The sequence below is a fragment of the Zonotrichia leucophrys genome, chromosome 13 (assembly GCF_028769735.1).
Source record: "Zonotrichia leucophrys gambelii isolate GWCS_2022_RI chromosome 13, RI_Zleu_2.0, whole genome shotgun sequence".
NCBI lineage: Eukaryota > Metazoa > Chordata > Aves > Passeriformes > Passerellidae > Zonotrichia > Zonotrichia leucophrys.
The window spans coordinates 13,989,289-14,009,830 of NC_088183.1; the positions used below are offsets into that span (position 1 = coordinate 13,989,289).

At 45.0% G+C, this 20,542-nt stretch overlaps 1 protein-coding gene across 3 annotated transcripts in view; it reads right to left on the bottom strand.

Moving 5' to 3' along the window:
• Window positions 1–20,542, bottom strand: part of SLIT3 (slit guidance ligand 3) — a 482,576-nt gene that overhangs the window by 24,526 nt on the left and 437,508 nt on the right. For all 3 annotated transcript variants that reach the window (XM_064724717.1, XM_064724718.1, XM_064724719.1), the window contains 4 exons: window positions 13,341–13,434; window positions 7,929–8,066; window positions 2,988–3,228; window positions 604–734 (listed from right to left, as the gene is read on the bottom strand). In XM_064724717.1, coding sequence (XP_064580787.1) covers window positions 604–734; window positions 2,988–3,228; window positions 7,929–8,066; window positions 13,341–13,434 — 604 coding nt within the window. The remainder of the gene's footprint in view (window positions 1–603; window positions 735–2,987; window positions 3,229–7,928; window positions 8,067–13,340; window positions 13,435–20,542) is intronic.

A 20,542-nucleotide genomic window follows, 5' to 3' on the forward strand; every position in this document is an offset into this window, starting at 1 on the left:
TTTCACTTGTACATTTGCTTTTCTTTCTTGTGAATAGTGAATTAAAACTGTGGATTTCATATCCTCAAAAGCCAAGTGTATGAAGGACAAATTATTCTACAATTTACCTTTGTAATTTGTGCTTTTTTGAGGTTGTGTAAGTGCTACTGATACAGGCAAGAATTTCCTTAAAAATATTCACCCCATACAAGAGTTCAGCCCTCCTCCTTCTATTTGAGGCAGTCTAACCCTGCAGTTGCACATTCACTGTTCTGTCTTGGTGCAGTCACTTAATGCTAGATATCAACAAAGAAACTGATTAATTGGATCTATTTCAAGGACAAAATTCACCAGAAGCTGAAACTTTACAGTAGATTAGAAAATGCATTTTTCTACAATTACAGGAGGACACAGCATCACTGGTATTGCCAATAAATGTCAATTTTTACCTGTGCAGCCTCCAGCTAAGTCTTTATTCTGACTTTCTCATCTAATTACATGCAAAGAAGAGATACCTTGAAGTAAAATAAAAGGTTTTTCTGCAAAGCACATTTCTTAGAAAAAATCCTACCTCTCCTCAGCAGTTTTGGAAGCCAACTGCCTTGGCAGAGCTCAGCCTCTTACCTGTACACTGTGGTGGGTGGGGAGCTCAGGGTGTCATAGATGAGCCTCACGTGTCCCTGGTACAGCTCCAGAGCCAAAGGGTCATTGTCTCCTTTGTACAGTAAGATGCCATTGTCCTTGTCCGTGGCTACCTGTGAAACGTTCATAACCACGTGAGGTTGCTTGGGAATGATTAATAAAAGGAATAAACCTGTATTTAAAATCAAACCAAAATCATACATGCAATTCTAATATGCTTTAATACATCATATGTGTGAGCAGCAATGAGAGCAAGAGCCAGGAGGCACAGAAAGGTCTTTGGGCTCACACACAAAGGTCAACTTCCCATTTCACATGAGAACCAATTTTCAGTTGTCTTCTGAACCTTGAGCCAGTATCAAAACCCCAGGCCTTCTGTCTGCTGAATAAGCAAAATATTGTCCAGGGAGGCCATTCAGAGCAGCCTGTCTAAGAAGCACCATGACATTGAACACTAAGTTGTACAGGATGAAATACAGTGCTGCAGGGAGAATCAGTAGCAAGACACAGAGCACTCCCGAGTCATCCCTGGCTGTGTTGCCAGTCTGAGAATCAGTGTGGAGGGATTCTGGAGGCAGCATGTGTGCCCACAAAGGTACATTGGTGCCTCAGTCACTCCTTCATATTTCACTGATTTTAGAGCACACAAGTGGCTCACAAATTTTTCCAGGACTTTGGCCAACAGCCCTGGTTCCATCAGCATGAGATACATGCATGTTACAGGTTAAATGTCTCTGTGCATGGATTTCACTTGTACATTTGCTTTTCTTTCTTGTGACTAGGGCATTAAACCTGTGGATTTGGTATCCTCAAAAGCCAAGTGTCTGAAGGTCAAACTACTCCTACAGCTTACCTTTGTCATTTCTGCTTTTTTGTGGTTGTGTAGTTACTACTGACACAGACAAGAGATTCCTTAAAAATATTCCCCCCACAGAAGAGTTCACCCCTCTTCCTTCTATTTGAGGCAGTCTAACCCTGCAGCTGCACATTTAGCACTGTTAAGTCACAAATGATACAGAGACAATCAGAAGCAGCATAAGCCCTCCGTCCTTACTGCAACTGCTTCTTTTATACACTGGTCTGATACAGGTGGGCCTGATTGGTCATTTAATCAATACATTTCACCTGAATAGCTAATTAACAAGACACCCATTTGTATACAATCTTATGAGAATAACAAGAAAACAAATATTAGAAAAATACCACCTACAGGTTGTTTTAATAATTTGTTATCATTTCTTATCTCCAGCTCCCTAAAGTCTCCCGGGCTGATTCTTATCTAGCTTTCTCTCTCTCTGGCCAGGCTGTCACATTCACTGTTCTGTCTTGATACAGTCACATAATGCTAGATATCAACAAAGAAACTGATTAATTGGAACAGTTGCAAGGAGAAAATTCACCAGAAACTGAAACTTTACAGCTGAGGGTGTACCAGTTGTGGGTTCCTCTGGATCTGGATTGGAGGCACATGAGACAGTAGTTCATGTTGGAATTCAAGTGTTTGTTATTTCTTATCAGTAAAACACTCTCAGTACTGAGTTTGGCAGCTTTTCATTAGAAGGCACAAAATGGCCAACAATCACTTGTTAAAAGGTCTTTTAAGACTAAACTATCCAATTAAGAAAGGACACCCTTTTAACCCAGTAACTGATCCCAAACAGCCCACAATGGGAACTTTCCTGCCCAATTACAAAATGCCACCCAAACCCATGAAGAAGAAGGAAGAAGAAGTATGAAGAAGAAAGCCAGGACAACACCCTGTGCCATCCATCTTGCTTCCATCCACAAGTGTTTATTACTTCTTATCAGTAAGAGTTTGGCAGCTTTTCATTAGAAGGCACAAAATAGCCAATAATCTCTTGTTACAAGGTCTTTTAAGTCTAAGCTGTCCAATTAAGAAAGGACACCTAGATTATTTTCCCTTTTAACCCAATAACTGATCCCACAGAGCCCACAATGCAGACTTTCCTGCCCAATTACAAAATGCCACCATAACCCCTGAAGAAGAAGGAAGGAGAAGCCCAGAACAACACCCGGTGCCCTCCATCTTGCTTCCATCCACAACATACTAAAAATCCCAAAACCTGAATTTCTCACCAAGTGATCCACCTACACTACTCTCTATAATGTATTTTGTGGATTCCAGTCTATCTTGAAGTCTGGGAAACTTTCTCTATGAATGAGGGTCAGAGTCAGTGCTCTCCTGGGGGTCAGGGCACCCCAGAGCAGACACAGAAATATTCCCAGTTCCCTGGGTTTCCACAACAGCAGATCAGAAAACGCATTTTCCTCCAACTACAGGAGGACACAGCATCACTGTCACCACCAAACATCAATTTTCACCCGCGCAGCCTCCTGTGACCAACCTGCAGGGAGATGTTGGCCTGGGGGCGGATTTTGGCGGGGGGCAGCTCCACGTAGGAGTCCTTGCCCACGAAGTTGACGGTGATGAGCTTCTCGCAGCGCTGCCCCGCGAAGCCGGCCAGGCAGCGGCACACGGGCTCGTGCTGCGCCACCACGCACTGCGCGCCGTGCTGGCACTCGTAGTTGTCACACGGGCTCGTCTGCAGCAGCACCATGGGCGGCGGCGTCTCGCAGAACAGCCCACTGCAAAGGGAAGGGAAACTCAGCCTCGGTCACCAGCACTCGGTTGTATTTATTTCAGCTGCTGATGATGCCTTGGAGCATCAGCATTATGCTTAAAACTGGCTGGACAGAATTAAGAGAATAAAAGCAGAAGGTCTGAGATAGAGTAGAAATTCTCCAGAGTAGAAGTCCATTTTGACTTAGGTGAAATGTACATCTTTGAGTCTATGGTTAGAAAACATAGCTATGTAGCCTGACTGCAAAAGCCTAGGCTCAGAGAAACTGCTTCGGTGAAGGACAGAGATAAGGGGGGAGACAGAGGGTGATAGAGAGACAGAGAGACTGCTGTGAGAGCAGGTCAACCTGACCTAGGAATTCTTTCTGATAAAGAAGAACTAGCGGCAAATGTCACGCAAAATTCATAAAAATGAATATGTATGAACCTATTGTGAAATTGTATGCATATGTATTTGAGAGGGGCATAAAAAGGGACCTGAAGTTCCCAGAGGTACACGTCTTTTAAGGACAGTAATTTCCACATGTGTCCAGTGCTGTAATAAACATACCAGCTTTAAAACTTTCACAAAGTTGTGGAGTTTTTGGTTATCTTTGCAAAACAGGTCTTTAATAAATACTCATGTTGTGTTGTGATTTCAGGGTATAGCTCAGACCCTCGGGTCCCTCCCCTGATGATTCCCTGCCAGGTGTGTCAGTCACCTCTCCTTTCCCCTCCCAGCAGTGTCTGTCAGTCGTGGCATTCCAGAAGGGCGTTGAGTGATTGGCAGATTCAAAGGATGCCCTCTACCCCTGGGGGACAGTGAGAGCAGCCTGAACTGCCCTTTGCTCTGGTTCTTCAGCTCTGCAAGGCACCGCAGCCTGGCTGAAACAGCTTCCACCCATCTGTGCCCTGCAGAGCTTTCCAGTGAAGGCTGTGAGCCATTTAACCCCAAACCTGAGACCTGCCCATCCTACATCTGTGATTTGAGTCTGCTCTGCAAACAGGGAATCCCTTTCCAGGGCACCACAGAACAGAGCACTGCTAACCCAGCCTGTGAGCTCCCTTCCACCTAATGCCCATTGTTTTGTTTTGTCTTTGGCAGCAAGTAGGAAACAGAAGGAAAATCAGTGCGTATAATTTTAATATTTTGGAAGTTAAAAATAATCATAATAAAAAATGCATGTGACCCACAACAGCCTCCACTAACAGAAAGCAAATGTTGGAAGAAGCCAGAGTGTCTGTGCTTAGGGCTGCTCTGAAAGATTCTCCAGGCTCCTGGTATAGCTTCTGCACACCCTTGCTTGCTGTGAAACCCCCCTGGCGTGTGGCTTTACCAGGGCAGCTCTCCTGATACTGGCACCTAGAACTTACATTAGTGACAGATCTGTCAAGGCCCTTTCCTTTTTAATTTTAAACATTTTTTGTAAGTATATATTTAGAACTAATTAATAAGATTTATTTCCCCAGCAGTGGAATGTGGAACACAGCCTGACTTCCTTCCATAGCTTGTCCAAGTCCATTCTGCCTGGTACAATCTCATTTATTTAAATAATCACTGTGAGTTCCTTGCAGCAGTGTGTCCCAGTGGAGAGCTCAGGAGCATCTGCAGCACAGAGGAGCAGTGCTTCCATCAGGCTCTGCAGATAATGTGTGCTTCCCACCAGAGCAGCATTTACCAGGCAGCACCACTGAGAGGCTGATTGCTGGAGGGAAGCTTGGAGAACTCAGGGTTTATTCAGCAGGGCTCACCAATTCTCTAAAATGTTTTCATCTGCAGGGGGCAAATGAGTCCTATTTTGGGAAGAAAACACTGAAAACTTTTCAGGAGGAAAGCAGATTCTGCAGCTGGGAGGAGTTGGTGAGTGCTCAGGAAAGGTGCTGCAAGGAGCACAGCTACACCTGACCAGTGAATGGGAAGGGATGAAATGGGAGAGTGACTGTGTGCATGGTGGCACTATTGATTTTTGGGGCTGTCATGACAGCCTCAGTGTGCATGAGGCCCTGCTTACACTGCTCAGGATTACCCAATGCCATTTGTTCAGCTGTGTGAGGATGGAAGTTTTAATATCTTTTTAATGTGTGGCTTCGACACACAGCATAGCGACAACCATAAAATGATTACAGGTCTGTGCTTTTATTACAACAGCATAAGCTCTGGATAATTGGGAGGGCACTCTGCAAACTCACTGCTGGGAAATGATTCCTGATACTTTGCCAAAAAACTTTATTAATCATCATCTTAGGTCTCCTAGTTACCTTTGTTGGGCCACCCCTCGTGTTTTCTCCTTTTCATCAACACTTGCAGCCTTCAAACACGTGCACAGTTATCTCCTTGTCACACATCCCCGTGCCCAAGGCAGCTGTGAGGACTGGGGACTCTGTAACCCTGAACATCAGAAGGCTGAGCTCTGTCAATCACCATATTTGCATTTGTAATCTTAACAGGAAAAATCCCAAACCTCAGAACCCCCTTCAGAGCAGCAGAGGCCTTTAAACTACAAAAGGCTTGAGTCATGGGAAGAATAATGAGATCATGTTTTGTTAGCAGAATTTTAATCCTGAAATCAAACAAGATCAGGGACTGTTCTGCATGGAGAACACATGGGGCTCCATCTTGCTGTCTGCCTTGGCACAGGGAGTGTAGTAGTGCTCAGTGTGAGGTTTTCCTCCCCAAAGACCCTTGTCTTCCTTGCATCTTGCACAGGAAATTTAGGGAAGTGGCATGGACTAGTGGAAAAAAGAAAGCAAACAGGAGAACTCAAGTCAATCTGGCTGTGCTGTTGACAGGCAGTGGAATTTGCCTGCCCATAGTTTCCTTGGGCTGTGAAGTGCTGTCTAGGCTGTAGTTGAGTTTTGGAGCTTAGTGTAGAAAGATTCCTCTCCTTGGAGGACTGTTAGTGGAATAAGAGCCCTCATTTGAACAAGAGAGAAGACTGGGCTGTTCCAGGTCGTGCTCTTGATGCCCCTGGAGTGAGACCAGACAACCTGGGGCACTGCCTGAATTGCCAGGAGAGCTCTTTGGTACACGGGAAGGGACCAGACCAACCTCCCCCTTACCCCTGCTGCTCCACCCAGCTGTGTCAGCTCAGAACATCTCTGACCAACACTGACTCTGCTTTTCCATAAAAAAAAACCCCTCACATTCATCACTGCCTAGTGCTTACAGGCCTTAAAAATCAGGGGACCTGCAGCAAAAGTCAGCCCCATGTGATGACAGGCTGGAGTTAGCCTTGACTCCAGACGTGGCTTTGCAATCCATTTCTCAGCTCTAACAATTGGCTAACACTGAGGATTTACATCCCACAGTCACGTTAGCCTCACCAGTCACCAATCTGCAGCATCCCTCAGGCCACCAAATGGACTGCAGCAGAGAGTGAAACATGGAGAGAAGGGTATGAGTTTGAAATTCAGAGGATATCTGATACCTTGTAAATAACAAGTCTGATTCTGTGAAACCATGGGCTGACATCATGTTTTATATCAATGCCTGTTCAGGGGAGGCTGTCTGCTTTGCAACAGAAACGTGCGTTGGGAGAGAAGGAAAAAAAAGCCTAAACCAGCAAGGATGAAAGCAAGAGGAATGAAAACAGTTGCAGATACAAAGCAGAGAAGATGATTTATAAGTGTTCATGCAATTTCTGCTTTGTCAAGACTGATCTTTACAGGTACTCCTTCTTTGTCTCATGTGTGTATTTCAAACACAGAAAAGGTTTAGCTGGAAGGAAGCCAGTATCCAGCCCCAGGCAATGATTAGTGAATCCATTTGGAGGAGCACACTTATCTTTGACAGACAGAGATTTCCAGGAGTCAGATATATTGGCAGCTGTCAGAATGAGAGGCTGGAAATTTACAACCTGCATCATTCTGAGCTCGTCCAAGAGACACACAGACACTGCCACAAAATCCTCAGACTCACGTTTTCCCTGCAGCCAATTGAGAGGGTTCATAAACACAATTTTATTCTCCTTTGCTCACTCTGCACATGCAGGGTTTATCTCCATATAACTTAGTGAATGTGTTAGGTGGTGTGCTGTGTGTGAGCAGAGATGGCTGGGGCAGGCACACTCACACAGCACTGCCCTAAAATCACTGCTTTCCAAGCAAAAATATCCAGTTAACTTGTTAAAACCTCTTTTTAAGCAGGGACAGGTACCTGTTCACAGGGGGGATTGTCAGATCTGTGCTGGAGAGGATGATGGGGATGGGAGATCAGTGCTGGGTTAGAGGCTGATGGGGATGTTAGGGCTGGGTTAGAGGCTGATGGAGATGAGAATCAGTGCTGGCTTAAGAGGCTGATGGGGATGTCAGATCAGTGCTGGGTTAGAGGCTGATGAGGATGGGAGATCAGTGCTGGGTTAGAGGCTGATGAGGATGGGAGATCAGTGCTGGGTTAGAGGCTGATGGGGATGTCAGATCAGTGCTGGGTTAGAGGCTGATGGGGGTGTCAGATCAGTGCTGTTAGGCTGATGAGGGAATCGCTGGTTAGGGTGATGGGATGGAATCAGTGTTGGGTTAGAGGCTGATGGGGATGTGAGGGCTGGGTGAGAGGCTGGTGAGGCTGTCAGATCAGTGCTGTTAGAAGCTGATGGTGATGTCAGATCAGTGCTGGTTAGAGGCTGATGGAGATGAGAATCAGTGCTGAGTTAGAGGCTGGTGGGGCTATCAGATCAGTGCTGTTAGAGGCTGGTGAGGATGGGGAGGGGCTCAGGGAGCCCTGCTGTACCTGAAGCCCTGCGGGCACACGCAGGTGTAGCCATTGACCGCATCCACGCAGGCGGCTCCGTGCCGGCACTTGTGTCCCACGCAGTCATCATCATCCACTTCGCAGTGCTTGCCGCTGTAGCCCGGCAGGCACTCGCATCTGAAAGGCACAACATCCCTGTTAATGGCTCCTTTCACACCGGCAGCCCAGCACCTGTTGGATTTGGGGTGGGGACACGTTTGCAATTATTGCTGGCAGCATCAAGCACAGCTCCTGCCCAGGTCCCTCCTGGCTGGCTGCATTTGAGGCTCTGCAACCTGCTGAAATCCCACTGGAGCAAAGCACCACCATCCTCCAGCTTCTCCTCAGCCGAGTCTGTGAGAGGGGTGCTCACCCTGCAGAGTGCCATTTGTGCTAAAGGTGACAATCCCCTCCCTGACCTTACAGAATAAGGGGCAATATTCTGCAAGGGCAGTGCCTTTGATGCCCCACAGTTATGATTTTGCCAGTGCCTGCACACTGCAGGGTGTCTGTACACAGGAAGGGTCCACCTTCCAAAACAATCTGTAAACAAGCTATAAACTTCAGCAAATTCAGAGAGAAACACCAAGTTTTGAGACCACCACCTGCTTTCCATTCACTGGCAAAATTCATTTCCATTCAAAATGCTGCTGCAGCAGTGGAAAGTTGTCTTTGCAGTGTGTCCTTTGCCATGGTGACACTGCACCTTCTGCTGAGGGGTGTCACAGTGAGATGGAGCACAGTGGGATGTACCCAGACCTGCAGACATTGCCTGTTGGTTTCATTTTATACAATTCTCAAGTTCGCTGTACAAAGGCTGCATCAGCATTTCTATTTATAAGTCTTGCAGAAGTTTATAACCTGACAATAGAAAATGCATCCCAAAGTCTCTGACTTGGATCAGATCTTTTGGGATTGCTGAGCAGCCTTTTTTTGAATCTATCCTGTAGGCAATGTTTAGTCATGAACACTCTTTAGTCCATAAAACACGTTTTAGTCCTCCCAGCTGGATGTTGCACATCTGGAAAACAAAAGGCACTTCAAGCAAATCAGGGGAAGAGCTGCAGAGAATTTCAGCACTAAAGGAGAGGTTTGTGCTCTTGCTAGAGCCTGTGGTTGGACACAGTGTGGTAGTCACTGGGAGCTGGAAGAGGAGAGACATTATAAAGCTGAGGATGTGGCATCAGGAGAGAGGCTATTGCTCCATCAATCTCTTCATCTGGTCTACTCCTCCTCCTCCTCCCTGCCAGCAGCCTGGTGGAGTAAATGCAGGAGGAAACTTGGGGAAAACCTCTTCAGAGGAGCTGGACACACAGGAGTGATGAGGAAACAACTTCCACTCCCAGGCAGCATCCTTGTGCTGGCTGCTCCCAGGGCTGAGCAGGGTGGCACTGCAGGATCCACAGTGTCACCTGTGAGTGCCAGTGGCCAGGAGAGGCTGCAGGGTGCCAGCAGCCATCACACCCAGGGTCACTCACACCAAATGTGAGCTCCAGGCCCTGGCAGAGCATGGCCTGACTGGCTGAAGGAGGAAATGGGGCACAGCCTGGTCTGTCCCTAGGCAGGGGTAGGGGCATGCAGAACCCTCCCTCCCTGCAGGACAGCCCCACCATCACCTGGCAGCCACAGCAGGGTCCATCTCACAGAATCATTGAGTCCAGCCCATGTTCTAACACCTCAGCTAGATCATGGCACCAAGTGCCACATCCAGTCTTTTTTTAAACACATCGAGGGATGGTGACTCCACCACCTCCCTGGGTAGATGATTCCCGTATTTGACCACTCTTTCTGTGAAAAACTTCCTCAATTCTAGCCTGTATCTCCCTTGGCGCAGCTCCCACCTTTGCATGTGTGCATTGCTATTTTACACCTTGCTGCCTCAGGGAAGACTGTGGTTAACATAATGGAGATGGCAAATCAAAGCAAAGAGCAAAAACCAAGAGGTGTTCCTGCCCCAAACCCTAAGAAATGGGCAGTGTTTTCTGGCAGCATTGCAGACACACCTGCAAGGAAATAGTGTCAATCAAAAGGCTTTGTGAGGGGAACTGGCAGCATTTAATCCTGTTGTTTTTATTGATCCCTGCAGTCCTAATATAAAGTGATGTAATAATGAACAATGTGCAGTTCCTTATTCAGGGCTGCCATGCATCACTTTTATGATGTGTATTGGCTATCTCAGTAATGACAGAACCACCACTTTTCTCTGCGGGGCTGCATTAAATCAGCATTTTAAGCTGTCAGGTAATAATTCCAAGCTTTAGAATAATAAAGTATATTTATATCATGCTCCAACATCAATACAGTGAATGGAAAAACATGCTCCTTTCTTGAAGTTATTTTTTGGAAGTAATTTCATTGTGTTAAAGGCTGGGGTTTTTTTGTTTTGTTTTCTGGCATATAGAAAGCTACTCTTCTTCTATACAGTAACAGCATACTAAAGATGTGGAGGCTGGAAGGGAGGAAAGCCACCTGCAAATTTAACTCCAAAAGCAAAGAGCTCTGTGCAGCCACAGACACACTGAAACAGTCCAGTTTGCTTCCAAGCTTAGCTTTAGAAGCATGGAATTCCTTTTGGGTCAGTCTTCTCTGAGTCTTGGAGTGTCACATCTAAGCTGAAGCTATCAAAAAATGCCTGCCTGAAGTCCAGGAGGGGAGAAATTCAGCCTCATGAGTTCCTCATCTCCTAGAAACTCAGGGTCTGTGCCATCAGGGAATGGGGCATGGTAACTCCATCCTTATCCCACACATACTGAGGGTCCATCAGTAAAATCTGATGTAGTAAAGGAGGTGGCAAAGAAACTTTGATGTTCTGATCCTGGCAAGAGAGTAATTTACACAATTAGATATCTCATTTCCCAGTGACCATCTGACACCACTACAGTTGAAATCTTGTTTTCTCCTACAGCCTTGTAGTGATGGCAAGATTCCCAGTATCACAGAGAGCCTAAAACATGTCCAGTGGTATTTAAATTGTTGGCCTATCTGAGGGGATTTGCATCTGCATGCACTCAATGTCTGTTGTATTAAAGCCGTGAATCACAGCTCCTATGGCAGGGCCAGGATGGAATTTCCCTCCCCACATCAATAAATAACTTGGCTTCCTATCTTTTTTTCCCTGTCTTTGTCATCTTTTCTTCCCTCTGCAGAGTTGCAGACTGACCAGAGCTGAGAGCAGGACAGACAGAGTGGTGTGTACTGCTCACATACCCAGCGCACTCCTGCCATTGACACTCCCTGCCTCTGAAGCAGACAGACAGATGGACAGGAGCCAGACTCCTCCTGCAGGAGCCTCATCCTGCACCACAGGCGCTCAGGGGATCAGCACAGGAGCACAGGCTGCTGTTCTCAGAGCCCCAGCAGCATCCACACATCGCTGCACAACTGCTGAGGGCTCATTTCTGAACAGTTTGGTGCCACCAAAGTATGAAAGAAATAGCAATGCTTGGACACCTCGACATTCAAGGCTCCTTCACTTCTCAAGTTTGGCTGCTAGAAAGGGAAATGGGACAGGAGAAGTAAAGAAATAATGGATTTCTCTGTAGTGTTCTGTGACAGTGTTAACAGGGGTCTGAGGATGAGGGAAGAGATGAGGATCTGACTCCATGTTTCAGAAGGCTTGATTTATTATTTTATGATATATATTATATTAAAAATATACTAAAAGAATAGAAGAAAGGATTTCATTAGAAGGCTGGCTAAGAATAGAATGATAAAGGCTTGTGTCTCAGACAGAGAGCTCGAGCCAGCTGTGACTGGCCATTAATTAGAAACAACCACATGAGACCAATCCCAGATGCACCTGTTGCATCCCACAGCAGCAGATAATCAATGTTTACATTTTGTTCCTGAGGCCTCTCAGCTTCTCAGGAGGAAAAATCCTAAGGAAAGGATTTTTCATAAAAGATGTCTGTGACAGTGTTCTATGAATAGTGGGAAGAATAACACGACAAAGAGTAGCAGAAAAATACTTAAAAGCAGTTATTTAGCTCCCCTCAAGGGCTAGTGGCCCTACTGTGAAGAACACTTTTCTAGCAAGCATGTGAGAAAAAGTATCTTGTTTACTCAAATTGTTTGGGTGGCAGGTATGACAATGCTTCCAGCAATGGGAAAACCATTCACAGCTGCCTGCACCCCTCCATGCTCTAAAAGAAGGCAATTTGAGTTACAAGCCTTCACCTCAAAACATGATGTAGCTACTGAATTACCCAAAAGTGCTGGATTAGCCAAGTGATGGATTAATTGGGAACAAAACCTGTAAAGAACATCAGGAACTATTGATGCACTGGCACACACCTCCTTGTCTGGTGCCTACACATCAGTTCAGGAACCGTCCTCACCATTTAATAGCTTCATCTTCTTCAAGATTTGGAAACATTTTTGTCTGGAGGCTTTTCCCCCAAAAGAAAGGCTGGTGTTGTTGTACTGCCTGTCCAGCAGAGAGCTGAGATAGCCACCCTCTCTAAGATTTTGGTTAATTTCCTTCTAACTCTCCTGAAATGTCCTGTGTGTCAGTTTACCCTGTTCTGACATGCTGGCTGCTTCACAGGACACAATCTGACCCCAGCTGGAAGTGACCAGGAGGAGCAAACCCTGTCACCTTCCCTGTCCTGGCAGAGGACAGAGCCCCAGAGGGGATCAGTGAGCACCCAGGGCTGCACTGTCAAACAGCCCCAGGGATGGTGCAGACAGCAGCTCACTCTGCACTGAACTCTCCTGGATTTGTCTCCAGAGATCTTTTCCTGACAAGGTTTTCATAGAGCTGGACTTTGCAGCTGTCTCTAGTTGCTAAATTGCTCTGCCAGTCCCTCTTGAGACAAGCCATAAATGCTGCCACTGCCACCTCTCCAAGTCCCCAGGCCCAAAGCTCTGGTGCTTTGCTGCCATCCAGACCATGAGGCTTTCTCTCACCTCTGTGACACAGTCAGTGTCATTCCCAAGAGGAAAATGCAAACACAGACATCACCAAAGCCCAGCTGAGCCAAGCAAGGCCAATGGAAAAGGCAGCTCCTGAGCTGGAGCCACCCAGCTCTGGATCTATTCAGGCTCCTCTTACACTGCTTGAATTTATAAGGGCTCCAAGGATCACATAAGGAAACTTCCTTGGTTTGTGATGTAGGATAAGGTGCTTTGCAGTGACTGTTCCATCAATTCTCCTATTGCCATGCTCTATTCCAGAATAACTCCTCTGCTCTGAGGGTACATCCATTATTTTCATTAAACCACAGAGAGCTAGAAAAGTATTTATGTATGGATTAAAGTTAAAATGGGGGCACAGACTGAAATGTATATAGCCTTGCATTATTTGTGTTCATTTTGGAGATTTTTGCTCCCCACTCTTTGCCAGTACAACCCCAGTCAAGCCAATGGATGAAAGTGCCCTCTGTGCAGAGACCAACACACACACTCTCTTACCTGGTGCCTTTGTCCAGGGGAACACATTTGGACTCGTGCTGGCAGGGATTTAGCTCAGGAACACAGTGGTTAATCACCTCATCACACAGCTCACCTGAGGCAAAGGAAAAGCAAAAAAAGCTGTGACACAGCTTGAGCAATGCTGAACACCCATGATGTCCAGGGATGGCCAATCTCCCCACGTGCAGACAGCTCAGTAGTTCAGCAGGAAGTGACAAAATTGCTTGTTGAGGGCATGTGAGACTTTATTAAATCAGCTCCTTTGACCTGCAGTGACCACACTGTTCCTGTCACAGGGGTTTGAAAGCCTGGTGTAAAAGCACTGAGTATGAACTCCACTTGCAGACAGACAAGGGATCAAATGGGCAGCTCCTGACCCAGAACCTCTCATTTCAGAGCAAGAAAGTGACACAAAAGTGAAGTTGCTCATTAGACCCTAACATTTTCACACGGGCACATATTTCAGCCATGGTTAATACACTGCCAGAGAAGCTGATTGGACATCATTCTGGGAAAGAACAACAAGCCACAAACCCTCCCCCCAAAACCTCTGTGACTCTCCATAATAGGAACCAGCTTTAGGACTGCATGCAATTATAAAACATTCACTATTTATAAGAGAAGTACTAGCTCTATTGTGCTCACAGGAGATGATGTCTTTTCAGAAAAAAAATCTACCTCATGTAAGCCCAGCTCAGCTGTTTCTAGGTCTGGTGTATAACATGCCATGAACCTCCCTGGATTTGTATAAGTTTTAATAATTAATAGCTGTAGAACATTCAAGCCGTGATAGTTTATTTAAATACAATCCTTCTCTGAGTTCTAAATTATTAGGTCACACTTCAGTACCCCAGGATTTGAGATGCAGCCAAAGACCACAGAGATCTTTGCCTTCCCTAGAATCACACAGAAACCTATCCCACACCTCCCAAAGCCTTGCAGGGAAAGCAAAGGTCAGCTAATCTCAGCGTGGAACCCCCAAAAATCTGCAGTCCCAACCCCCCTGTGCAGCTCCACCAGAGGAGCACATCTGCAGGGTTTCAAGGTTACACATATTTTCTGTCCCTGTATGTGATACACACCATCACATAAGGAACAGGCCATGGGAATGGTGGGGAAAAAGGATAATGTGGGAGGCACTGGTGGGCTGGCATTGTTCTGGAAGGTTTTCATGGAGCTGCAGCTCCACCTGTCCTGGGAGAAATTCCATTATCAAAAATCCTCACATTTTTCTACACTCTAGTGGTTACAGAGAAACACCTGAAAACACAAGCCAAGCAAACCACAAAGATCAAAATTCAGATGGAAAATGCAAATCAGAGCCATCCATCTTTTATCAGTTCTGTGATCTGGTGAGCTGGCTGAGAGCACAGTTTTGAGGATTATTCTGGTGCTGATAGGTGTGGTTTGTTAACTCCCCCAGGTGCTACTGCTCTGTCAGGTTATTCCTCCCACGAGCCCAGCCTCCCTCCAGCACAAGATACACAGCTCTTGATATGATGTTTCCTCTTAGAATGGAAGTATAATATATATTTGCCAAAACTACTCGTTTTTGTGTGTTTCAAACATGAATGTGTCCTAGATCTGCTTTTGAGTGCTGTCAAGTGTAAATGAGAGCAGGAATCCAACCCATGGGAGGGGGCACCTCCAGCACAAACCCCATCCTCATGGGCCATACAAACCCTCCTGGCTTGGTGCTGGGCTGGCACTGCCAGGGGAGTCTGCCATGGCATCCTGCAGTTTAGTGTGCACACAAGTTACAGGACAGGCAATTCCACCTGGAGCCAAGGGATCCCAGGCAGCCACCACTGCTAAAGGCTACTCTCACAGACATGTTTTATGAAAAATCATTTCCTTAGGATTTTTCCTCCTGAGAAGCTGGGAGGCCTCAGGAACAAAACGTAAACAATGGTTATCTGCTGCTGTGGAATGCAACAGGTGCATCTGTGATTGGTCTCATGTGGTTGTTTCTAATTAATGGCCAATCACAGTCAGCTGGCTTGGACTCTCTGTCTAAGACACAAACCTTTGTTATTCATTCTTTCCTTTTTCTATTCTTAGATAGCCTTCTGAGGAAATCCTTTCTTCTATACTTTTAGTATATTTTTAATATAATATATATCATAAAATAATAAATCAAGCCTTCTGAAACATGGAGTCAGAGCCTCATCTCTTCCCTCATCCTCAGACCCCTGCAAACACAGTCACAGGCTACCAAATCTTTTTACAGCCCTGGACAAGCCCTGTGCAAATATAATGAAAATATCCAGCTGAGGCAAGGGGATGTGCCAAGAAAACTGAACACTGCAGATCTGTGGGAACCAGGGAACAGATCTGGGTTTGGGGTTGGCCACTGCACTTAGCTGCTCCTCAAAAGCAATGAGAGATGTTCAGTTCCTATAGCTGTGAACACTGGGGACAGCTGTTGACACCTTCTGAGGTGGCAGAAGTGGGACAGTGTTGTCTTACATATCAAGAGTTCTGTTATCATTATAGTGTAAGGATTCCATATCCTCAGAGTTCCATACCTCCTCAATGTCTCTCACAGGCAGCTCCTCTAAGCACTGACTGTTCCTGGTCCTTGCAGCAGCCAACTGACTCCAGAGCCCACCACTCCACTCTTTTATAACCCTGTTCTTATTGGCTACAGGTGGGGCCTGTTAACATCAGGCCTGCTCCTAATCTTTAGTAATTGGTCCAGCTGCAGCTCTTTGGGGGATAAGATTCCATTCTATACCACCTTCATTCACCCACACTGTATCCCCATACAGGACAGGTCTGTTTACTGCCATCCCCAAGCCCACAGGCCACCAACCCTCCCAAAAACTAACAAAGGCACTCCCTCAGACCTGAAATCAGCAGGTCAGACCTGGCTACAAAGCTTGGAGAGCTGCCAGTTTGTCATCTTGATATTCCTTTCCCCATGTTCCTTGTGTGCTATGGATCTCATGTGAAAATAAACATAAGAAAAATTAACTGGCTGGTGACACGAAAAGAGCTCAAATGAGCTAAAGCTGGAAATAATTTTGGAAGACCATCTAATAACTGAAGAGAGTGTGGATAAATGCCTTCAACTGTCTTTGCACTATAAATGGTCAATACATACTTTTGAAGTTTCTATTTTTTCTTTTGTTTTGTTTTGAAGCAAAGGAAACAGGCTTTAAAAAATATGAACAGTATCAAAACTCTCAAAGGAAATAATAATTCTTCTTAAAGTATTCTTCTGAACAGTCTTGACAAGTGCTTAGAGATCCAGTAAAAATCTCCCCAAATGTCAAATATTATGACTCACTGTGTCATTCTGAAGACACCACTATCAAAATGTAGGAGAATTCTAGGCTAGGTACCAAACACAGCATCCAAAAAAATTGATATTTTTCATGCAAAACTTGGAACATTTAAGGATCCTTCCTGTTATTTTTCCCATCTATCACTCATTAGGGAGCTCACTTGGGAACGCCTTGCAACTGGAGCAGCCTCATCTCAGGAAGAAAATACCTCTTGGTCATTATTTCAGGCTCCACCAATGTTCAGTAGATGCTGTAGAAAGCATGCCAGGGAAATAAAACACTTTTTGAAAAGCAAAGCCCAAGGCACCAGCCACACAATGTCTTTCTCATATTTTATGCACTCAGAAAATTATCTGGGCCAAAAAATCTGCCCTCAGACCTGAGAGCTCAATATTCATTGGTCGCTTTAATGTCAGTATCAGAGGAAAAATGTGATCCTCTTTTTTTTTTGGAGTGACACAGGGCTGCTTCTCTGTGCAGCAATTAAAGGTCTAGTCCAAATTTCTCACTGGATAGTTATGTGAACCTAAAAACAGACTGGACATTCATCTTGGGCCAACTCCTAGCAGCACTGCTTCTCTTTGTGGAGGATATTTGATCATGCTAAAACAAGAGAGAACTTCAGTGTAAAGCTTTCCCAAGTGTAGAAAACCATCCAACCTCCCCATTTTCCTCTCTCCTACATGTTCTCAAATCACAGCTCCAGTTTGGGTACACACGGTTTCTGAAGTGCTCCTATAAAACAGAGAGGAAAACCACAACTACATTTATTTTATAATCAGTTAAACAACTCTTTTAATCCCAAATAATGCTTTTGTTCCATCAAGGCACACTTATTCTCTTTAATCAAATCTGAAGAGAATAGGTAACATGCAAGCAAACAGAGAGCAGTCTGATAAACCACAAAATATTTCAGTTTTCAGATTAGAACCAAGTTATAGTGACAGGTGGAACTTTAACAGGTGGATCTCCCTTTGCTGGTAACTCATGCAAGAAGAAAAAAATAGAAAAAAGGAAAAAAATAGAAAGAGAAAAAAAATCCCTGAACAATAGCCAAGGAATTCTGCTCCTTCAAAACCACCTCCCTTGTCACCTTCACTGACATTGTCTTAAAGAAACACAGATTTATTTATTTATTTTATTTTTTTTTGCCTCTTGCAACATTTTCCTGGCCTTATTTTTCAACAGAATCATGAATTTCATGGGGCTTTCCACAGGGCTCATTGCTTATGAAGAGCTGCCAAGAAACACGCTCAGGCTCTTCTGAGCCCTCCCCACGTCTCAGAGCGAAGCCAAAACAACAATAGGGCAATAAAGATGACTTTTACACACAGTTTAATAATCATCTATCTTTTTTCCGTTCTGTGCTGTCATGAGAGCTATTTATTTCATGCCCCATTAGACTTTTAAAACCAGGATCCAAGCTCTGCTATTCCTCCCTAATCAGTAAAAGAGAAGCTGGATGCAGTAAAAGTATTTTACTTATTTATCTTTAAGTGAAACTGCAGTTCTGAAAAAAACAATGTACAGCACCAATTTGCAACCAATGAGTTCAACGATTTTTCTTTTGTTCCATGTGTCAGTTGGGTGATACTTTGTTGTAATATACTGACAAAACAACGCAGAAAATATCCCCGTCCTTAATGCAAGAGAAGCTTTAGTAGGGCCTGCAGGACTGGCAGTAAATATGCTGCTGAGAATTTCACAATATTACTTGAGAAAAGGAACGTGCTTATGGTGAGGGAAGGATGGAGAAAGCCTGGCCTGCATCCACAGCATGGAAACTTTTCCAGTGCTTCAATAGTGTGGTGCAACATTCTGAATTCTGCCAGGTGAGTCTGAGTGGAACTCGTCTCCTTGCTGCTAATAAAAAACACTCTGCTGTTCTTCTCATAGGAGATTACTCATTTTATAGCTAATAAATTGCATTGGAGGAAGTGTTTGCCGTTGTTTTGTTTTCTCCTTCTCTCTGTTCAGTCATTAAAAAGAAGTCAGTGCCAATTGGAAGTTTCAGAACACTGAACCTAAAAATGGTTGGGTGGAACAGACAGGGTGTTCCTCCAAGGAAGTAATTCAATAAGGAATGTTGCTGATGTTTGATGAAAATGATTTGAGGCTCATCTAAGAAAATAATAAAAAAAAAATTTTACTTCCAAACGATTTCAACTTGCAATGAACAAATGAGAAACCCTGTGAAAATCCTTCAGCAGCAAATGCTGTTATGTTAGATACAAAAACATAAAAGAAATCACCTGAAATGCAGTGTAGCAGAGTAAATTCTGCATGATCACTGAAGTTTGCTCTTGCTTGACAAACACTGCCCACAATACTTAGCAGGCAAAAAGAGTTATTTATGTTTCTTATCCTGTCTTAATTGCTAAAAACTCCCAGGTTTTCCCTTACCAGGTTTTGGCCTGCTAAGTGTGAACCCTTAAGTTTGATTCCATGCTGGGATTCCCACAGTGGCTTGTTTTTCAGATTCAAGGAGAAATTCTCCCTAAGCTTAAGGTTCAGCAAAGGGAGCATGGGTAAAACCAGATCTGGGCAGGGAAATAATGATCCTTTCAGTGTTTCAGAATCTCAGAGAAGGAATGTGTTCTGTGCACTGCTGGAGTATGAAAAACCATATTCAACATGCCAAATGCCACACAATGCAGTGTGTGAAACATTGACTGAACCAGACAATTTCCAGTGCCCCTGCAAAGTGGTGACCTGCCTGAAGCACTGTTCCTCAGAACCACAGTGTCTGGGAAAGATCTTCTTTTGCTGGACACCATACATTTTTGAGCTGTATTTATTCATATAGATGGAATAATTTGAGGATCAGTTCAGCTATCCACACAGTGCAGCAGGTGACACCTGAGATGGCACACATTATCTGAGATGTTCCTCCTGGGCTGTCAGAGAGGACACCCTCTGGATTCCTGCTGGTCTGAGCAGGGAATGGGGCTGGAACCTGTTAAAAATGCTTTGTCTCCAGCACTCCTTGCTCCAGAACTCCCATGGGATACTGTAGGAGCGTTCCCAGTCCTTCATGGACTCCTCCAAGGTGGCTCCATCCCAAGAGCTGCTCCAGCCTGGCTCCCCTGCACAGCACACAGTTCTTCAGGAGCTGCCTGATTTCCCACTGTGTTTCCTGACAGACTGGATTTGATAACTCTCAGATCCCATTTGAGGATGAATTCGCTCTGCTCATCCTACAGGACAGCAGTAGCTGACATTCCACTAGGAATTCTCTGGTATATAATTCTCTGGTATATCCTATTGCACAAACATGACATTTTACATTTGGGAGAGGGGAGTTTGACCAGAGGAGATGCTGGAGCACTCCAGCACAGCAGGACACCCACACTGAGGCTGAGGACAGGCTGCAGCCCTGCCAGCTGCTGTGCTATTTCCTCCCAGAGGGTCAGATAAGAGTCCAATCTGATAGCAGTGATATGTGGTTCTCTCTTCATAAAACAGGGCTGGGAATGGGCTTAGGCTCTTGAACAAAGCCCAAACATTCCAGGTCTTCCAGCACTTCTGATTCCCAGTTACACAACTGGGAAATGTGGGTGCCTTTTTGTGTTTCATGCAGAAAGTGAGTACACTTCACATCTGCCAAGTAACTAAAACTGAGAGACTTCCATGTAAGGCAGAACTCCTTCAAACAAAAAGGAAGAAAACACACTAAACTCTGACCACAATTTTCTCTGTCTTGAGGAAATTATGGCTGAAGTTCCAAGATGTAAAAGGAGTTGATAGCTAAGTACTTGTTTAAGCCTTCAGCATTTATTAGGCAGCCCAGATCCCTGTGGAACCACAAGCTGAACCACGCCACCTCAAACATCCTTGCTCCTGTAGCAAAAAATTGGGGGGGAAAAGCAGCTTCAGTGCCATGATCCTCCTCAGCCTGTGCAGGGGTGGCTT